The sequence below is a fragment of the Kwoniella bestiolae genome, chromosome 4 (genome assembly GCF_000512585.2).
Source record: "Kwoniella bestiolae CBS 10118 chromosome 4, complete sequence".
In the NCBI taxonomy this organism is placed as follows: domain Eukaryota; kingdom Fungi; phylum Basidiomycota; class Tremellomycetes; order Tremellales; family Cryptococcaceae; genus Kwoniella; species Kwoniella bestiolae.
The window spans coordinates 936,937-952,238 of NC_089244.1; the positions used below are offsets into that span (position 1 = coordinate 936,937).

At 47.8% G+C, this 15,302-nt stretch overlaps 7 protein-coding genes across 7 annotated transcripts; 3 read left to right on the forward strand and 4 right to left on the reverse strand.

Moving 5' to 3' along the window:
- Nucleotides 1-219: 219 nt before the first annotated feature.
- On the reverse strand, nt 220-1,285 carry I302_105913 (uncharacterized protein; the record flags this gene model as incomplete). The annotated part of the gene is made up of 2 exons (XM_019191664.1): nt 220-1,151; nt 1,243-1,285. 2 exons carry the CDS (start codon nt 1,283-1,285, stop codon nt 220-222), a joined length of 975 nt encoding a protein of 324 aa, XP_019046294.1.
- Nucleotides 1,286-2,026: 741 nt separating this feature from the next.
- Nucleotides 2,027-3,523, forward strand: I302_105914 (uncharacterized protein; the record flags this gene model as incomplete). The annotated part of the gene is made up of 1 exon (XM_019191665.1): nt 2,027-3,523. The coding sequence occupies one exon, from the start codon at nt 2,027-2,029 to the stop codon at nt 3,521-3,523; it is 1,497 nt and encodes a 498-aa protein (XP_019046295.1).
- A 924-nt stretch (nt 3,524-4,447) lies between these two features.
- I302_105915 (uncharacterized protein) lies at nt 4,448-5,970 on the reverse strand (the record flags this gene model as incomplete). Its single annotated transcript, XM_019191666.1, has 2 exons — nt 4,448-5,694; nt 5,838-5,970. The coding sequence occupies 2 exons, from the start codon at nt 5,968-5,970 to the stop codon at nt 4,448-4,450; spliced, it is 1,380 nt and encodes a 459-aa protein (XP_019046296.1).
- Nucleotides 5,971-6,418: 448 nt separating this feature from the next.
- On the forward strand, nt 6,419-7,724 carry I302_105916 (uncharacterized protein; the record flags this gene model as incomplete). The annotated part of the gene is made up of 6 exons (XM_019191667.1): nt 6,419-6,500; nt 6,619-6,672; nt 6,821-6,942; nt 7,089-7,240; nt 7,377-7,563; nt 7,662-7,724. 6 exons carry the CDS (start codon nt 6,419-6,421, stop codon nt 7,722-7,724), a joined length of 660 nt encoding a protein of 219 aa, XP_019046297.1.
- Nucleotides 7,725-7,924: 200 nt separating this feature from the next.
- I302_105917 (uncharacterized protein) lies at nt 7,925-9,473 on the reverse strand (the record flags this gene model as incomplete). The annotated part of the gene is made up of 8 exons (XM_019191668.2): nt 7,925-8,113; nt 8,235-8,368; nt 8,476-8,686; nt 8,762-8,843; nt 8,938-9,050; nt 9,133-9,210; nt 9,283-9,322; nt 9,388-9,473. 8 exons carry the CDS (start codon nt 9,471-9,473, stop codon nt 7,925-7,927), a joined length of 933 nt encoding a protein of 310 aa, XP_019046298.2.
- Nucleotides 9,474-10,072: 599 nt separating this feature from the next.
- On the forward strand, nt 10,073-12,393 carry I302_105918 (uncharacterized protein; the record flags this gene model as incomplete). The annotated part of the gene is made up of 2 exons (XM_019191669.1): nt 10,073-10,381; nt 10,483-12,393. The coding sequence occupies 2 exons, from the start codon at nt 10,073-10,075 to the stop codon at nt 12,391-12,393; spliced, it is 2,220 nt and encodes a 739-aa protein (XP_019046299.1).
- A 409-nt stretch (nt 12,394-12,802) lies between these two features.
- I302_105919 (S-methyl-5'-thioadenosine phosphorylase) lies at nt 12,803-14,434 on the reverse strand (the record flags this gene model as incomplete). Its single annotated transcript, XM_019191670.1, has 6 exons — nt 12,803-12,862; nt 13,068-13,287; nt 13,470-13,581; nt 13,721-14,166; nt 14,273-14,330; nt 14,401-14,434. The coding sequence occupies 6 exons, from the start codon at nt 14,432-14,434 to the stop codon at nt 12,803-12,805; spliced, it is 930 nt and encodes a 309-aa protein (XP_019046300.1).
- Between the last annotated feature and the right edge of the window lie 868 nt (nt 14,435-15,302).

Consider the following 15,302-nt stretch of genomic DNA (forward strand, 5'->3'; position numbering starts at 1 on the left):
CAAGGTGCTGTGAGCTCACGAGTATTGCCAACGACCGCTTGCAAAGGGGTACTGTAAATGAGCTCAGACATGTACAACCATGAGCTAGGCAATAGCTTTCCAAAGAATTCAGCAGGCAAGTTCTGGTGGAACACGACTCATCCTTCGATACGGAAAATTACCAAATGGCCAGCATGCATTACAATACAATAATAAGGAAAACATCTATCAGCGATATACTTAGGCCACCCTGGCAAGTTGAGCAGACTTGATAGCGTCATGAATTTCTACTTCCGCGCCATCTTCCAAAGGCAAGAGGGTACCCCTGATCTGAGCATGTTCCAAAATACCTCTAGCTACAAGAGCATGTTTGAGAGCGACGGTACCTTCCATGTGGGAACCTCGGTGGTAGACGGCTTTGGTGACTGGAAGGAGTTGATCGTGGATCTGTCTGGCTCTCTTGTAATCACCAGCCTTACCAGCTTCGATGAGTTCCAAAAGTGGCTCAGGAGCGATATTACCGTAACCGACCAAGAAGCCGTCGATATCGAAGGAAGTGTGAAGGAGGTATTCGTCATGGCATGAAAGGATGTATGAATCGGGTCTTTGTTTTCGAATAACAGGGATTTCCGTATCCCATCGTCTCATATTTCTAACACCGTTCTTCATCGCGAACACACCAGGTTGAGCGAGGATGTCCAGTTGAGTCTGCAAGTCGTAGCTCGCCTTGGTGACATCGGGGTATTGGAACAAGATTAAGGGTAATCCGGACGCCTCATAGACCTCCTTGTACCTAGCTTGAGGTGCACCTTTCTGATAACCGAATCGAAGCCAACCGTGAGAGGGATAAAGGAGACCGGCAGCGGCACCAGCTTCCTTGGCCCTCTTGGCCTCTAATCCAGCAACCATATTTCCCTCTCTGGTTATACCTGCGATGATTGGGATTTTGTTGTCGACGGATTTGACAAATGCTTTGATGACGTCGACTTGTTCCTCCTCGGTGAGGAAGGTACCTTCACCGGCGTGTCCGAGAACCACAAGGCCCTTGACACCTTCGATTGAGCCGAGCCACGATCCAAGTCGCTGGATGGCTTGGTAGTCTACTGAACCATCTTTGTTGAACGGGGTGACGGGGGCAGGGGTAAGACCGGACATGTCGAAGCCGACTCGGCCTGAGGGAGGGAACACCATCAGCTTGGACGGACGGCGGACAACAAGCGGTGCTGAAGATCGGTAGCAGATGGGAGATGAGGGGACACTTACCTCGAGGGTTGGTGAAGTGGGAAGCTACGCCGTTAGGAGCCATTGTGATGATTTGATAGTTTGTGTTGTCTTGGAGGTGTGCGTGCTTGGAGTGGGAGACGTTGTTGAAGAATATGCTTTTGGATGGAGCAACGGGTTGGCCCTCTCTATATATAGCTTAGTTTCCGTATCTAATCTGAGCTGCTTCATACTGGCAACAGCGGCTGTATGCTTCCGATACATATCAGTGCGATCCGGTTGGCAGTAATCTAATTCCTCTTGTTATCATGGAATCCATGCCTCATTGGCGCGTACGACTACCAGCGGTGAAGATATGCTGAGTGATGACGAATGGCCTAGAGTCAGATGACCACGGAAGCGTGCATCCTAACTCTCATTACCTCCTGACAGATCAACGCAATGATTTGCGGAAAGGATGCATGCAGCCGTCTTTTTCTTTCCCGCTGTTGCGTGAATTCCAGTAGTGTCACTTCTACCGCTCCGGGGAAAACGATCCGGAGAACCGCAAACCCCATTTGCGGCAACGGAAGCATGCATCCGACGATCTAGGGTAAACAACCTCGATGTCATATTCTGGTCAAGCTGCTCGTAAGCTGTTATTTTTGGATGGCTCCTCGCCTTGTGTTGTTGCCCCTTGGGGTAGGCGGTCAGGATATATAAGGAGTGACATACAGGTTCAGGTTGTAAGAGTCCCCGCATTGTCTTCCCACAAGACTCGAGTTCCCATCTCCCAACACCTCTCTACCTACTCGAGATGTCCTCCAAGGAAACCCACCAAGACACGATGGCGCCCATGGACTCTGATGTCCATAGTCAACATCTCAGTCGACCGAGCTCCATCAACAAGGTCGAGATTGAGTACTGCGAGAACACCCTCGAGGTTCCCGGCGCCGTCAACGTCGATGGCCCCGACAAGGTGGACCAATTTGGTACTCAAGTAGGCTACTCTCCCGTGGAGAAGGCCCTCGTTCGAAAACTCGATTGGCACATTATGCCGATCCTCTTCGCCATGTACTACATGAACAAGACCGATCAAAATGCCATTGCCAATGCCCGACTCAACAACCTTGAGAAGGAGCTTCATCTCAGAGGCAACCAATTCAACATATGCGTTTCCGTCCTCTATGCGGGGTACACCTTTATCCAAATTCCCTCGAACATGCTCATGTCCTCCAAGAAGGTCCGACCATCCCTCTGGATGGCATGTTGGATGATGGCTTGGGCAGGTGTTTCCGCCGCTACAGCAGGTGTCCATAACTTTGCTGGACTGTTCGCCGTTCGATTCCTCCTTGGATTCGCGGAGGCACCCTTCTACCCTGGAGCCATCTACCTCTTATCCCTCTTTTACACTCGTCGGGAGATCGCCACTCGGATCAGTATCCTTTACTCCGCCAACATCTTTGCGACCGCCTTCGCGGGCCTGATCTCAGCAGCTACCTTCAGTACTTTGTCGGGCAAACATGGATTATCGGGTTGGCGGTACCTCTTCATCATCTTGGGAGCCGTCACTTTCGGAGTCGCCGTCGTCGCTTTGTTCCTCCTACCCGATCATCCCTTGACTACCCGATGGTTGACTCCCAGTGAGAGACAGCTCGCTCAAGATAGGATGGATCGAGATACGGTCGGTCTGGTGGAAAGTAAAGGTTCCATCGCAGGGTTCAAGCAAGCCATCAAAGATCCGAGATTATGGCTCTTCGTTTCCTTGCAGACTATGCACCTGGCTGCATGCGGGTTCAACTCCTTCTTCCCTACTGTGGTCAAGACTTTGGGATTCTCCACGACAATCACCTTGGTCCTTACTTGTCCTCCTTACCTCGTCTCGGGTGGATTCGCCGTAGCCCTTGGATGGTCATCCGGTCGATTCAACGAGAGGACATGGCACATCACAGCCGGTATGGTCGTCGCTCTCGTAGGATTCATCATCGCCGCCACCACCCTCAATACCGCTGCGAGGTACATCTCATGCTTCCTTTTCGCCACTGGTGCCTACTCCGCCAACTCTATCATCATTGGTTGGGTCTCCGCGACCTGCGGTCAAACCCCCGAGAAGAAGGCAGCCGCACTATCAATCATGAATTGTATCTCAATGGCTTCTTTCATCTACACACCTTACTTGTACCCTGCCTCTGATGGACCCCGATACCGAATGGCCATGTCGGCAAACGCTGCTTTCGTTACTGGGGTGGTAGTGTGCTCGTGGGCGATGAGAACCTGGTTACAAGCTATGAATAGGGAATTGAGGAAGAGTGGTTCGGAGGGCAGGTTGTTGTACGCTTATTAGTATTTTTGGAATGAAATTTGGGTTACTGTATGTGCAGTACAGTGTGTAAATATGTAATTAGGCCTGAAATTTGTAAGCGAGTACGCTAGGTCTTTTTTTAGTATTGGCTTTCACATGCAATCTACTGTACTTTGTCTCGATTAGCATGATATCCGACTGGAAAAACTGCAATCACCATCGGTATCTTTCAGAGAAATTCGTGAGACATTCGAACTATATATTGCTGAGCCGCAACGTAGAACGTTGCGTCAGAATAGGAGGTCTAAGCACTTTGGGCAGGCAAGTGATGCGTCTATGGCCCAGGGACGAAAGGCGTGTTGATGGTTGACAATGAAAGGGAGATGGGACACCATTGATGGATAGCAATTCCCCTTGGTCTCCCTCTTTCGCACCGCAAGCAAATGAGCTGTTACTGGTGATATCTGAAGGGCTTAAGAAACCTTATACATCAACGCTCACCAAGCTGGAGTTGGAGGTTCGAAGTAAAGTTGACAACATGCATTTGTATAAGTAAGCAAAAGAAGAGGTATTAACAAGATCCGGAAACTACTCTTCCAAACATTCGTCTTCATCAAGAGGTAAAAGAAAGACCCAAAGAAACAACACATAACAATAATAACGCCAACAAAGCAAATACAGCAAACAAAGCGATCGATTAAAACGGAAGGGAAGGACGCCTCGTGGGGACCGTTCAAGCCATGAAAGAGAAACTTGACTGGAAGAGAAAGTTAACTGAGACAGATTATATACACTAATATACAGAACCTATCCCTCAAAAAGCGATTGGTAATGGTTATTTTGATTGACCATTTCCGAGCCCTGGTACGCATTTGCCCACCTTATCCCATCATCCCGATCTTCCACTTTTCCCCTTTTTTCTCTACAATCCCGTGTTCTCATGTCTATGTGCGAACTCCATGGATATTACGCCGACCCATCAACCCTCCTCAACAGCCTCTCAATTTCCTCTCCCCCACCAGCAAAGATCCCATCAAACGAATCGAAACTCGTATCTTCAGGTTCGTCCTCCCCTACATCGTAATTCTTGAACCCCACGTCCACGGGTACTGGAGGAGGAGTAGGAGGTAGAGATGATTTAAGGGAGGATGAGGAGGTGGCAGTGCTGGATCGCATGTTTGGTGGTCTGATAGATGATGAGGAAGAGGATTTGGCATGATTGGGTGGCTGCGGTCTTGATTGTTTCTTGGGACTGATCGAGGGGTTTCTTCCGTCACTCATATCCGAGCGCCCAGCGGTATTGGTTTTGCTTGGTAGAGAGGGTAACGCGGATGGTCCTCTTACTGGTCCAACTCCAATTGAAGTTTGTTTCCTAGGCGATGATCTCACACCTCCTCCATTATTGGTGGTAGGATCCAAGAAAGGAGTTCTAAATGCTTTACCGCTATTCGTTCTTGTCCAGCCACCTGCCCTATTTGACGTGATGGTAGTGGTTGGAGGAGGCTTTGACTTATGTTGTGATCCTAAGCCTATACGGGGGGCGCCTTTGACAGGTGAGAGGGGATTGCGATTTTGCGTCTGGGAGGTAAATGAAGTTGGTTTGGAGGCAAATATCTGGGTGTGATTTGTATCGGGAAGTGGTGGATCGACATTCTTCGATCGTTGGTGTATGAGTGGTATAGGTGTCGATCCGATGTTTACGTTCTGGTCTGACCTTGACTTCGATTTGAGGGTAGAACTAGCACCAGAAGCAGAGGTAGCCGTACTTGTACTTCTCTTTTTCAAAGGTGTAGAGGTAATCATCATCCCACTCGTATGTGTACTTCTAGGTCGTAAATTCCTACTCGGAGTTCCGACGTCCATATAATCCCTCACTACGTTCCTCTTCTTCTTCTCCTCGTCCATCGGAGAAGATAACAGCGAAAAGCGATCCAACAGATATTCCAGCCGTGTTTTCTCTGAACTCGTACCCGTCGACGAAGATAGGATTGACATGGAGGGTAGACTATTTGACCCCTCTCCTACGGTAGATGTCGGTGTTTGTTGGTCTTTTCGGATGGAGGTGGGTAAAGATCGATGAGCTCTACATGGTCTTTTGCGCGGTCTGATCGATTTGCCTGATCCAGGTTCTGAAGTAGATGATGAAGATGAGGATTTGAGGAGAGAGGAGATGGGACGAGGTTTCTGAGTAGGTGTGGGAGGTGTTATTTCGTCTGTTTGATGTTTAATTTCATGAATCTGATCAGCTTAAGTCTTGAATGTCAGGTGAAGGAAAAGGACAATTAGATCAGGAACCATCCGATCCAAGCTCGTTTCTATCGACTTGTTTACATCGTGAACCAAGAGACAAACGTACCATCCTCTGTAGCTTGCAAGACTGCTTTTCTGAGCTGTGAATCGTGTGCCCAAGCTACCCTCAAACCATCCTCTTGTGAGCTGCTGTTCTCCAATTCTCGTTTCCTCCTTGAGCGTGTGTTGGGTGTTTCCATCTTGGTAAGACTGGATGTTGAAAATTGGCTATTGAGCTGAATACATGGGGGATGAGCTGTATGTCTTCGAGTCGATCAAACTGATACGAGCCGGATGATAAGTGATAAGTGACAAGTGAGGAAGTAAGAGTGAGAGATGAAGAATCAAGAAGTCGTAATGTTCAGTCTTTTTGGGTGTTAGACGATAGATCTTAGGGTCAGGTGAATAGCAAGGAGCAAAGGTTAGACGCGTACTACAGAATATCATCATGATGTGGCAATTAGGCCAGTTTGTGAATGATAGTATTGATGCCCTTGTGCTTGAGCTTGTCGGTCACCGGTTAAGTGCAAACAAGTTCTAAATGACGATCATCAATGCACAATCAACGTTCATCGTTATCATCTATCTTCAAGCGATAAAGGACCATATCTTCACGAATCCACTCTCGACAAGCATAATCAAGTCACCATGTCATTGATCCACGCTTTGATAGCAAGAGGAACGACCGTCTTAGCTGAACATGCCACCGGAACAGCGGAACTGAAATCTGGTAAGTTGATAGCCTATTCCCTGTATAGCTGTGCAGCGATAGCAACATGATCTACCAGTTATATAAACCATCCAATGCCAGTATGGGGTGCCTCATACTGACTTCAGTATCATTGTAGCTGCCCAGACGACCATCTTGTCGAAGATACCACCGAACAACTCGAAATTGACATGTGAGTGATCAAGTCAAGCTATCTGAATTATTCACGACTATCGCAACTTCCTTTCAGCTGTTCGCTGCTTTACACTCTATCCGTTATCTCCTCCTGTGTCAGGATGCAACAGTGGAGTAATATATACTGACCTTATGGTATCTCTTAGACGTCTGGCAAGATCGATTGATCCACTATGTATCGTCCAACGGCGTGATTTACCTAGTCATGGCGGATGACTCGGTGGGCAGGAGAATGCCATTTGCCTTTTTGGCAGAGGTGGAGAGGAGGGTGAGAGATACATTTTTGACTTTATCGTCGGCTCTTGCTTGCCCCTTCTGCAAGTTCATTATAGAGACGAGACAAATTTCTGGATTGGAGCAGATCAGACACTACCCTTCTCGATAAGCGAATACTGATCATTGTTCATCCAATAGTTCACAGCATCATACTCCTCCGACGAGATCGTTTCAGCCTCTTCACACTCCCTGGGAGACTTTGAGAACGAATTGGCGAAACTGATGCACCAATATACGACTTCACCACCTGCCGATCCCCTGAGACAGGCTCAAAGCGACCTAAACAATGTGTAAGTCCTCATCTCCTTCTTACCACTTCCATCCTTCTCTCAACTCGATACCCCCAATATCGTTCTCAGTCTTTTCATCCACAATCTGCTCTTGTATTCGGGTAGGGCGATAACTGATTATAATACGTATAAACAGCAAAGACATCATGGTCCAGAATATCGATTCGATCCTCCAACGAGGCGAGCGACTAGACCTATTAGTAGATAAGACAGATACCCTCGCTGGACAGGCCTACGCATTTAGGAGAGGAGCAAGGAACGTTAGGAGACAACAGTGGTGGAAGAATGTAAGGATCACTGCATTGACTGGATTTGTGTTTGTTGTGAGTTAATCCCTTCAGAGTATTTATTGTGCTCGACCTCATCTTCGTGAATTGTGGACAAATGCTGATGTTGATGCTGATGCGTTGTTCTCACATAGCTCATTCTCTACGTTTTCATCGCTCAGTTCTGCGGGGCTTCTCTCACTCATTGTAGGAGTTAGTGATTTCGAGGCTTTGATCGGTCTTAGCTTGACGGTTGATATTGTGTTTACATAGTTTTGGTTGATATTATGCTTATACCATGTAATGTTGTATCTCACCGTATCACCCGGTTGACGAGGGTAACATGGACAAGGAAGCACTGTAAAGACTTGAATGATAATGATGATGCTTGCATATGAACATTACACATTTCCTTCTTCTACAACTCAGCCAAAACACCCATAGCCAAGCTCTGAGTGACCTGTTCTCCCATAGCCTTCTCCGCTGCCTCTGCCAAATGTCGCTTGGGATCTAATTTACCGACATGTCGAGTCTTGAGCTGTTCGGGGGTCATGGTGGATTCTTCCTGGACGGATTTGGTGTATGATGTGGCTAGTTTGAGCATTTCCTAGGTGTTCAATATAGAAATATTAGCTTGGTCCATGAGAATGTGAAGTAAGACAGTGTGTATCTACGAGAATTGTTGTGACGATGGATGGTGGTTCGAACGGAAGAAGGAAAAAACTCACATCCACAGCTTGCTTATTACCCGATTGCATCTCCTCGAAATCCCTCAATTTCAGTCCCTCGGTCCATCCCCTCTTGTGCAGGTTTAGTAACATTCCTTGCTCAGCTTCCGTCTTTTTGTAGTCAATTGCCAAACCTGTGAACGTAAAGGACACATCAGCACAAAGTCTCATCTCCCTCCTTCAAGTTATACCGGAAGAGTCGCTGATCCTCAAGAAGTGCTTTGACGAACAGCACACTCACTGTAATAATGTCTGTTCAACCCATGGATCAAAGCTTGAATACTGGGTTTGTTGAGATGTCCTATATTACTCGTTGTCTGCCTTGATTCTTGACCTGTAGCCATCGATGCTGGATTTATGGATCGGAAGGCATCTATGACTACTTTTCCTCGGACTGATTGGATGGGGTCGATGACTACTGCTACGGCTCGTGGGTGAAGTTGTTCGAAGGACTATGACATGATGTACTGGTATTAGCTGATATCCTACGCCTTCTATGTAGTAAAGGAGGTCAGGAGTTAACTAACCTGTTGAGTATTGATATCAACACTGGATAACCAACAGCCGAATCCTGGGTGGGAGTGATACCAGCCTACTACCATTTCTGGTCTGTCATGGAAGATCGAAAACAAGCCACATCAGTACTGTGTGTTTCATATCTCCTTTCGTAAGGTAGGAAAGTAAGGACCTCGACTCGACTCACCTTCCAGTCTGTTTGAGCATGTCCAACATCTTTGTCTGGAAGACGTGATCTACCGATTCGACCGTGACCGTCGTACCTGATTGAGGCATTGCGAATACGTCTACGCATGATATCTACACAGATTCGTCCAAAATATTAGCTGTTAAGCCAAGACGCGGAGAGGGAAGAGCGGATAAGAGCAAACGATCAACTAACAGTATAATCATCCACGAATTCCCCCAACATCAGACCCATAACTTCCATCGGTACACCCGCTCTACCATGTTTGAGCATCTACACAACATCACAAATTGTTAGCTATCGATGTACCTTTGCACATGATCGTGGGGTTTGGCTGGTACTCACCTTGAGCAATGCTAATGCTGAAATATGGACTGTTTCTCCGCTGCAGCACATGACATATCAGTCAACATACCTCGAGAAAAAAAATGGGTGTATGAAATGACCCACTTATCAGCCACTATGGTCTCTCCTTGCGGATTGGGTCCTCCCATACCCGCTCGTCCACTTTGCATCATCCTCATTAACTGTTCCATGTTGAGTGAGTTTTAGGGGTTAAGAATCGATGTGAGATAGAGAAACAATGAATGTATTTCTGTGATCTAGGCCCTTGAATGAGTTGATTCCTTCCTTGTTGTTGTGATCTGGAAAGACGCGATGTTGGGTGGTGGATAGTGGTAAGATGCAATGTATTGGGTAAGTCTCAACATCTACCTGTTGCATCTTTCATGACAGACATCCATCTCTTCGACTGTCATCATCATCGTTGTCCAACGCGTAAGTATCGCTCTAAAGTGGGAACAATGCATAAGTATCTCACTTGATCTATTTGATCCCGTCATTGCTACAAGCAGTATCGCGTTATCAATAGTGAGAATAAGTCCACGTGTAATCGGTCAACCTTGATTCTTGGATCTGCATCCGGTCCATCTGATCCATGATGCTTCCGCTTCTGCTCCTTCTTGCTTGCTTGGTTGCTCCTCCCGATAACATGGGTGCCCACAGTCTTGAAATAACTGCACCAATATTCAGAATATCGAGTCATCACTACTACCCATTCAAGGAGAGCGGTTCAGGCTCTAACAACGACCCTCCATCCACACCGTAATTCTAGTTCGAAGGAACCAATCACACCATGTCAATGTCCTCAGCCACAACCCTAATCTCACCAACATCCACCAAAGCAGCAACCCCCTCAACCTCTCATGCAGCAGCAGGTGCCTCAGGCTCAACAAACCATGCGACATCACATAGAAGACCCTCTGTTCATGCCAAGAGGAGACCTTCGACACACGCTGCACATGGACATCACTCTCATGCGGGAAATAGAAGGTCGAGCGAGAGTGAGCATGGACATGGGCGACGAGCATTGGCGGCGGGGCTGGCGATGCATGCGCTTGATACGACTGATGCTGTCGTGAAGAAGAAGAAGGAGAAGGAGAAGGTGGGTGAATTTCTCTCAGTGAAATAGCTCTGACCATCTTCATGGATGAGAGGGAGGAAATACAGGATAGTGGGCTGATATTTCATGTGAACGGTAAATAGCGCCCTCTACCTAAAAGCTCACGATCCGATACTCATCTCCCCCGCCTATCCCGCACAACATCAATGACATCCACCACATCCCATGACTCGCACGGAACGACCACCTCCAAGACTGCTCGACCAAAGGCAAGGAGAGGATCTACCAAGAAATCCGAAGAGTCTGTCCAAATTCTCAAAGAGAACGGCGAAGAGGGGGGAGAGATAGACGAGACTGAGGAAGGATGGGAGTCGGGTGGGAACGAGGATCAACTGGAGATATCACCTGAGAAGTCCAAGAAAGGGAAATCCAGGACGAAGGAAACCCAAACTGAAAGTTCAAATATGAGAAGAACAGTCAGCGATACCTCTGCCGAACCGCAACAGCCTCAACCCCGACCGTCCAAGAGGTCCACTTCCCACGGACCGAAGGGAGGTATATTAGATGGAGATTTGAGAGAATCACCCTCAGAGATTCCACATCCTCCCGCCCTGACTCAACGGACCACAGGGTTCGCGGGTGCAATACAACCCCCTGATCCGCAGGTGGCAGCTGAATTACCTACTCAAGATCCCTATCCTATCGTCACCCCTCATCCTATCCGACGAAATACCTCTGCGAAGTCTCTGGTCGGTCCAATAAGTATGGAACCTACCACTTCGTCCGATTCGAGGAGGAATCCTTCGTCAGATAGAGAAAGGGGTGGATCGAAGGATAGATCAACTAGACCTGAAGTCTCGAGCAGACTCAGGTCGACTGAGGGAAGTGGTCTACCCCAGACGAACGGGGAGAAAAAGGTATCGACATCGCCTTCGTACCCATTCCCACATATGCCTAATGCGGCGGAACCCCAAGCTTCACCTCAGCACGAAGAAGCACCTCAAGATGATCAGTCGGAGCAACAACGTCAGAGATATTCATCTCAACCTCATCCTCAAAGCCAAGCGCAGAACCAGACCCAAGGATCTACTCGATCGCGTCAAACATCCCAACAACACCCTCAGCTGCGTCATCGATATTCCAACAGCTCCCTCCGGTCCATCCAATCACTCAGAGCACCTCCCCACCCCCTAAACTCTCCTACGGGATATCGAACACACGCTACAGTCGCTACCTCCAGACCAGGAAGTATGTTTGGTTCTCCCTCAAAGGACGAGAAAAGACAAAGGGTGCCATCAATGCATCAACCCCCTGTACCCCAACCTCAGATAAGTTATGAGCTAGCCAAAGGACAAGGATGGGATGGACCCATTCCAGAGGAGGATACCCCCCGATCAGGATCTGGATCCCGCCCAGGGGGGAATCATTCAAGAAAAGATAGTATCTCCTCTCAGAAATCCATTCGATCAATATTCGCTCCACTCATGAACAACCCCACTCCCACCGCCACTCTATCTTCCCCCGCCAGATCCCTCTCTGGACCAGGTGGAAGAAGAAAGACTGCATTGGAAGCGGCGAGCTTGGCATCCAGGATGCCAAGTACGACCGACCCTACATTATATCATAATTCCCTAGGACACGCCAATATCCCCGAAACGGTCTATCTCATCTCGAGGTTCTTACCCTCCACTATGCACAGGGGACGACCCAAGTGGGAGATGAACATGCGTGATCCGGCGTTACAGGCGGAATTGAACGATGGGAAATTGAAGATTGGCTTGACGAATGGGGATTATCGTGAATCCCATGAGAGTCTGGTGAAGACGCTGAAAGAGCTTAGTGGGGAGATGGAGGCCCAAAAGCGAAGTGTTACGGGTAGGACTTATTCTTCTACGTATAGTCCTGGGTTTGGATTGGATGGGATAGAAGGTAATAGTAGAGTCAAGGATGGGCTGGTGGTGAGGAAGGGGGCTGCAGGGAAAACACCGTTTGAATTGAGTGTGGGGAGGTGTTTGGCTCAACGCCCTGGGGGGATGAGTGGGGTTGGAATGTAATGAGTGGGAAGAGGGGTGGGAGTTTGGTATCTTGGGATGGAAGGTTTGGTAAAGTGGGGTACAAAGGAGATTGTCTGTAAGAATCTTGATATGACACGTTGTATAATATAAACCATGAATTGAATGACTGAGACCTAACGATGCGTCCCACACTCGTGACTCGCAATTTATGCTTTCACATGATAACATCATGGATCGGTTGCTATCATTTGAACGAAGAGACAAGCGCAAGTGAATCTATCATTTCTATACATGTTTCCTAATCTGATCATCTATCAATCTACGGCATTTCCTCTCTTTCGTATTCACATATTTCGTACTAATGACTCCACTCTATCTTTCTATCTCCCTGTCTATCCTATTCTATCCTGCCCGTCCTATCCTATATTGCCCGGCCAGTCCAGTCCACCTAATCAGAGAAATAAGGCAAGATGAAGGCAAACTTCTTTCGAGCTTCTTCGGGTTGTGACTGGATCAAATCCGATTCATAGGCGTCAGTTTTGTTAAAATTGCGTTTTAGGTCCTGTAGATGGATAAGAGAGGCATATTAATGGTTGACTGGGATAGGGCGAGAGTGGTATTAAGAACATAAGAGAGTGATGCCTGATTGTCTAGAAAAGACGGATCATACAAGACGATAGGGGAGGCCACTTGGATAGTCGGTTCAAACTCACCTCGACTCGAGTGATACAAGCGTATTTCATTGATCCCTTGATCTCATTCAATACCTTTCCTTCGGCCACTACGTTGTGCACATCTTGCAATAATCCTGCGGCGACTGCTCGGGAGTTACCAGCATTGGTGTGGAGGGTTTTGATGACTTCCTCGACGGTCACGGGGTCCTCACCAACTCGCCAGGCATCGAAATCGGTGGAAGTGCAGATGAGGGTGTAGCTGTAGAGTGTGAGAGAAAACGTAAGTTATGGTAATGATTGGTTTCTTCATTGGGTGGGGATAAGGAAATTAAAAGAAAAGTGAGAGTGTAAATGGGATTGGGTGATTTGAAGGAGAAAAGATGGTCCAGATTACTCCCCCAGTCATGGGCAGGGGAGAATTGGTATGAAATTATCACTCACTCAAGTTCACACTCTCTAGCTAATTTGGCTTCGGGGATAACAGACATGTTGATGATATCTCCACCCCATTGTCTGTACATGAGTGATTCTGCTCGGGTTGAGAAAGCGGGACCTATGGATCAAAGATTCAGTACAATGTTGTATTCCCTAGTCCAGTCCATCAAGCATGGATAGACAGCTAGAGAATAGGAGAAATAGTTGCAGGGGGTGTTCGGTGGATGATAATGAAGGGGATATATAGTATTACTCACCTTCCATACAAACAACAGTCTTGCCAGTATGCAACTTCACCTCTCCCTCCTGCTCGCTCAGGATCTTCTGCACTTTCGGAGCGACGAATTCGCTCAATTTCCTAGAAAAGGGCTCACCGAACATCGAGTGTACCACCACACCCTCACCCCTGAAGAAGGTATCCGCCCTGATCCCCTTGGTTCGATCAATGATCTGATCGGGAATGATGAAATGCCCAGGAGCAATTTCTTCCCTCAATGATCCCACAGCGGAGAAGGCAATGATAGCTTCGCACCCTATATGCTTGAGGGCTGCGATGTTGGCTCGGGCGGGGACTTCGGAGGGAGTGATGGTGTGGTGCGCTCCATGTCGGGAGATGAAGGCTATGAGGTCGCCTGAGGGGAGGGAGGAGATGGTTATAGGGGAGGAGGGCTTGCCCCAGGGGGTGGTGATGTCTAGTTTTTTGCTGTGGAGGAATCAGCTCGGAGCTTCTTGTATATTGGTGCTGCTAACAGGGGAAAGGGTGATATGGGACATATGGGCAGTGACTGTGGAAGGGAAGGAGAGCTCACACAACAGTCAAGTTGTCAAGGTGATATAGACCCGAACCACCGATACATCCAACGAGGACTGAGCACAGGAAATAACTTTGATTAGCAAATGATGGCTTGGGTATCGTGTAATTCCCTGACAAACCCACCTTTCTCATTAGCTTCCAATTGACCGAACGACATTTTGGTGTATCTCGATGTGATGTGAGGTAGGTTGACTCTACGAATGAGAGAAGAGAGCATGCAAAGAGAAGATGAAGAAGAGAGAAGAGATGAAAAGGGAGATGGGACGTAAAAAGTTGATTGATCATGAAATGTCGTGCTGGTGCCTGGATCTGGATCTACTACTACCTGTTGGCCGAAGGGGATTGAGATGACACACACGTTCATTCATCCCTCTTCATCCTTGTTCGATACACTCTCGTTGACTTGACTGGGCGTGGGGTACACGAGCGATCGCTCGGATCGAATCGAATCGATAAGAATACATTTGTGCAGTGCAAAGAGCAAAGGAAAAGAAGACGGTTTCACCTTCAGTTCAAGGAAAAGGTCCGCCCAGCTCAGAACCGGTCTTGTCTAGAGACGACCGGCAGACCATCGGATCCAGATGTAGAATACGTGTAGACCTTTGGAAAGGCAAGGAAACAGTCCAGTATAATGCCCTGATGTTTGATGGAGGCCCTCATACCATCTCTAGCGTCATTCATGTTGGGAAGTGCGATCCTTTGCATCCGGCTCGATTCGGTGATCTTGGTTCGATGGACGATCAATAGCCTGGGCTTGCTCGTAGAAATGTAGGGTTACGGTCACAATGATCGAACCGAACCGAACGACAAAGTCGAACATGAATGAAACAGACTGGAAAATGAGACTCCTGTTATGATAAATCATGTACCGATCCTTTCAAAGTGATTGATCGATTTGGCTCCATTAGATGAAAGGAGAAGGGGCTCTCGAGTTAGTCGAGAGAGATTTTAGCCTTCCTTTCTTCTATCTCCTGCTGCAAACAGATATAACTTGATCAAATCCGTAACAGGTTCGGGTGCACCTT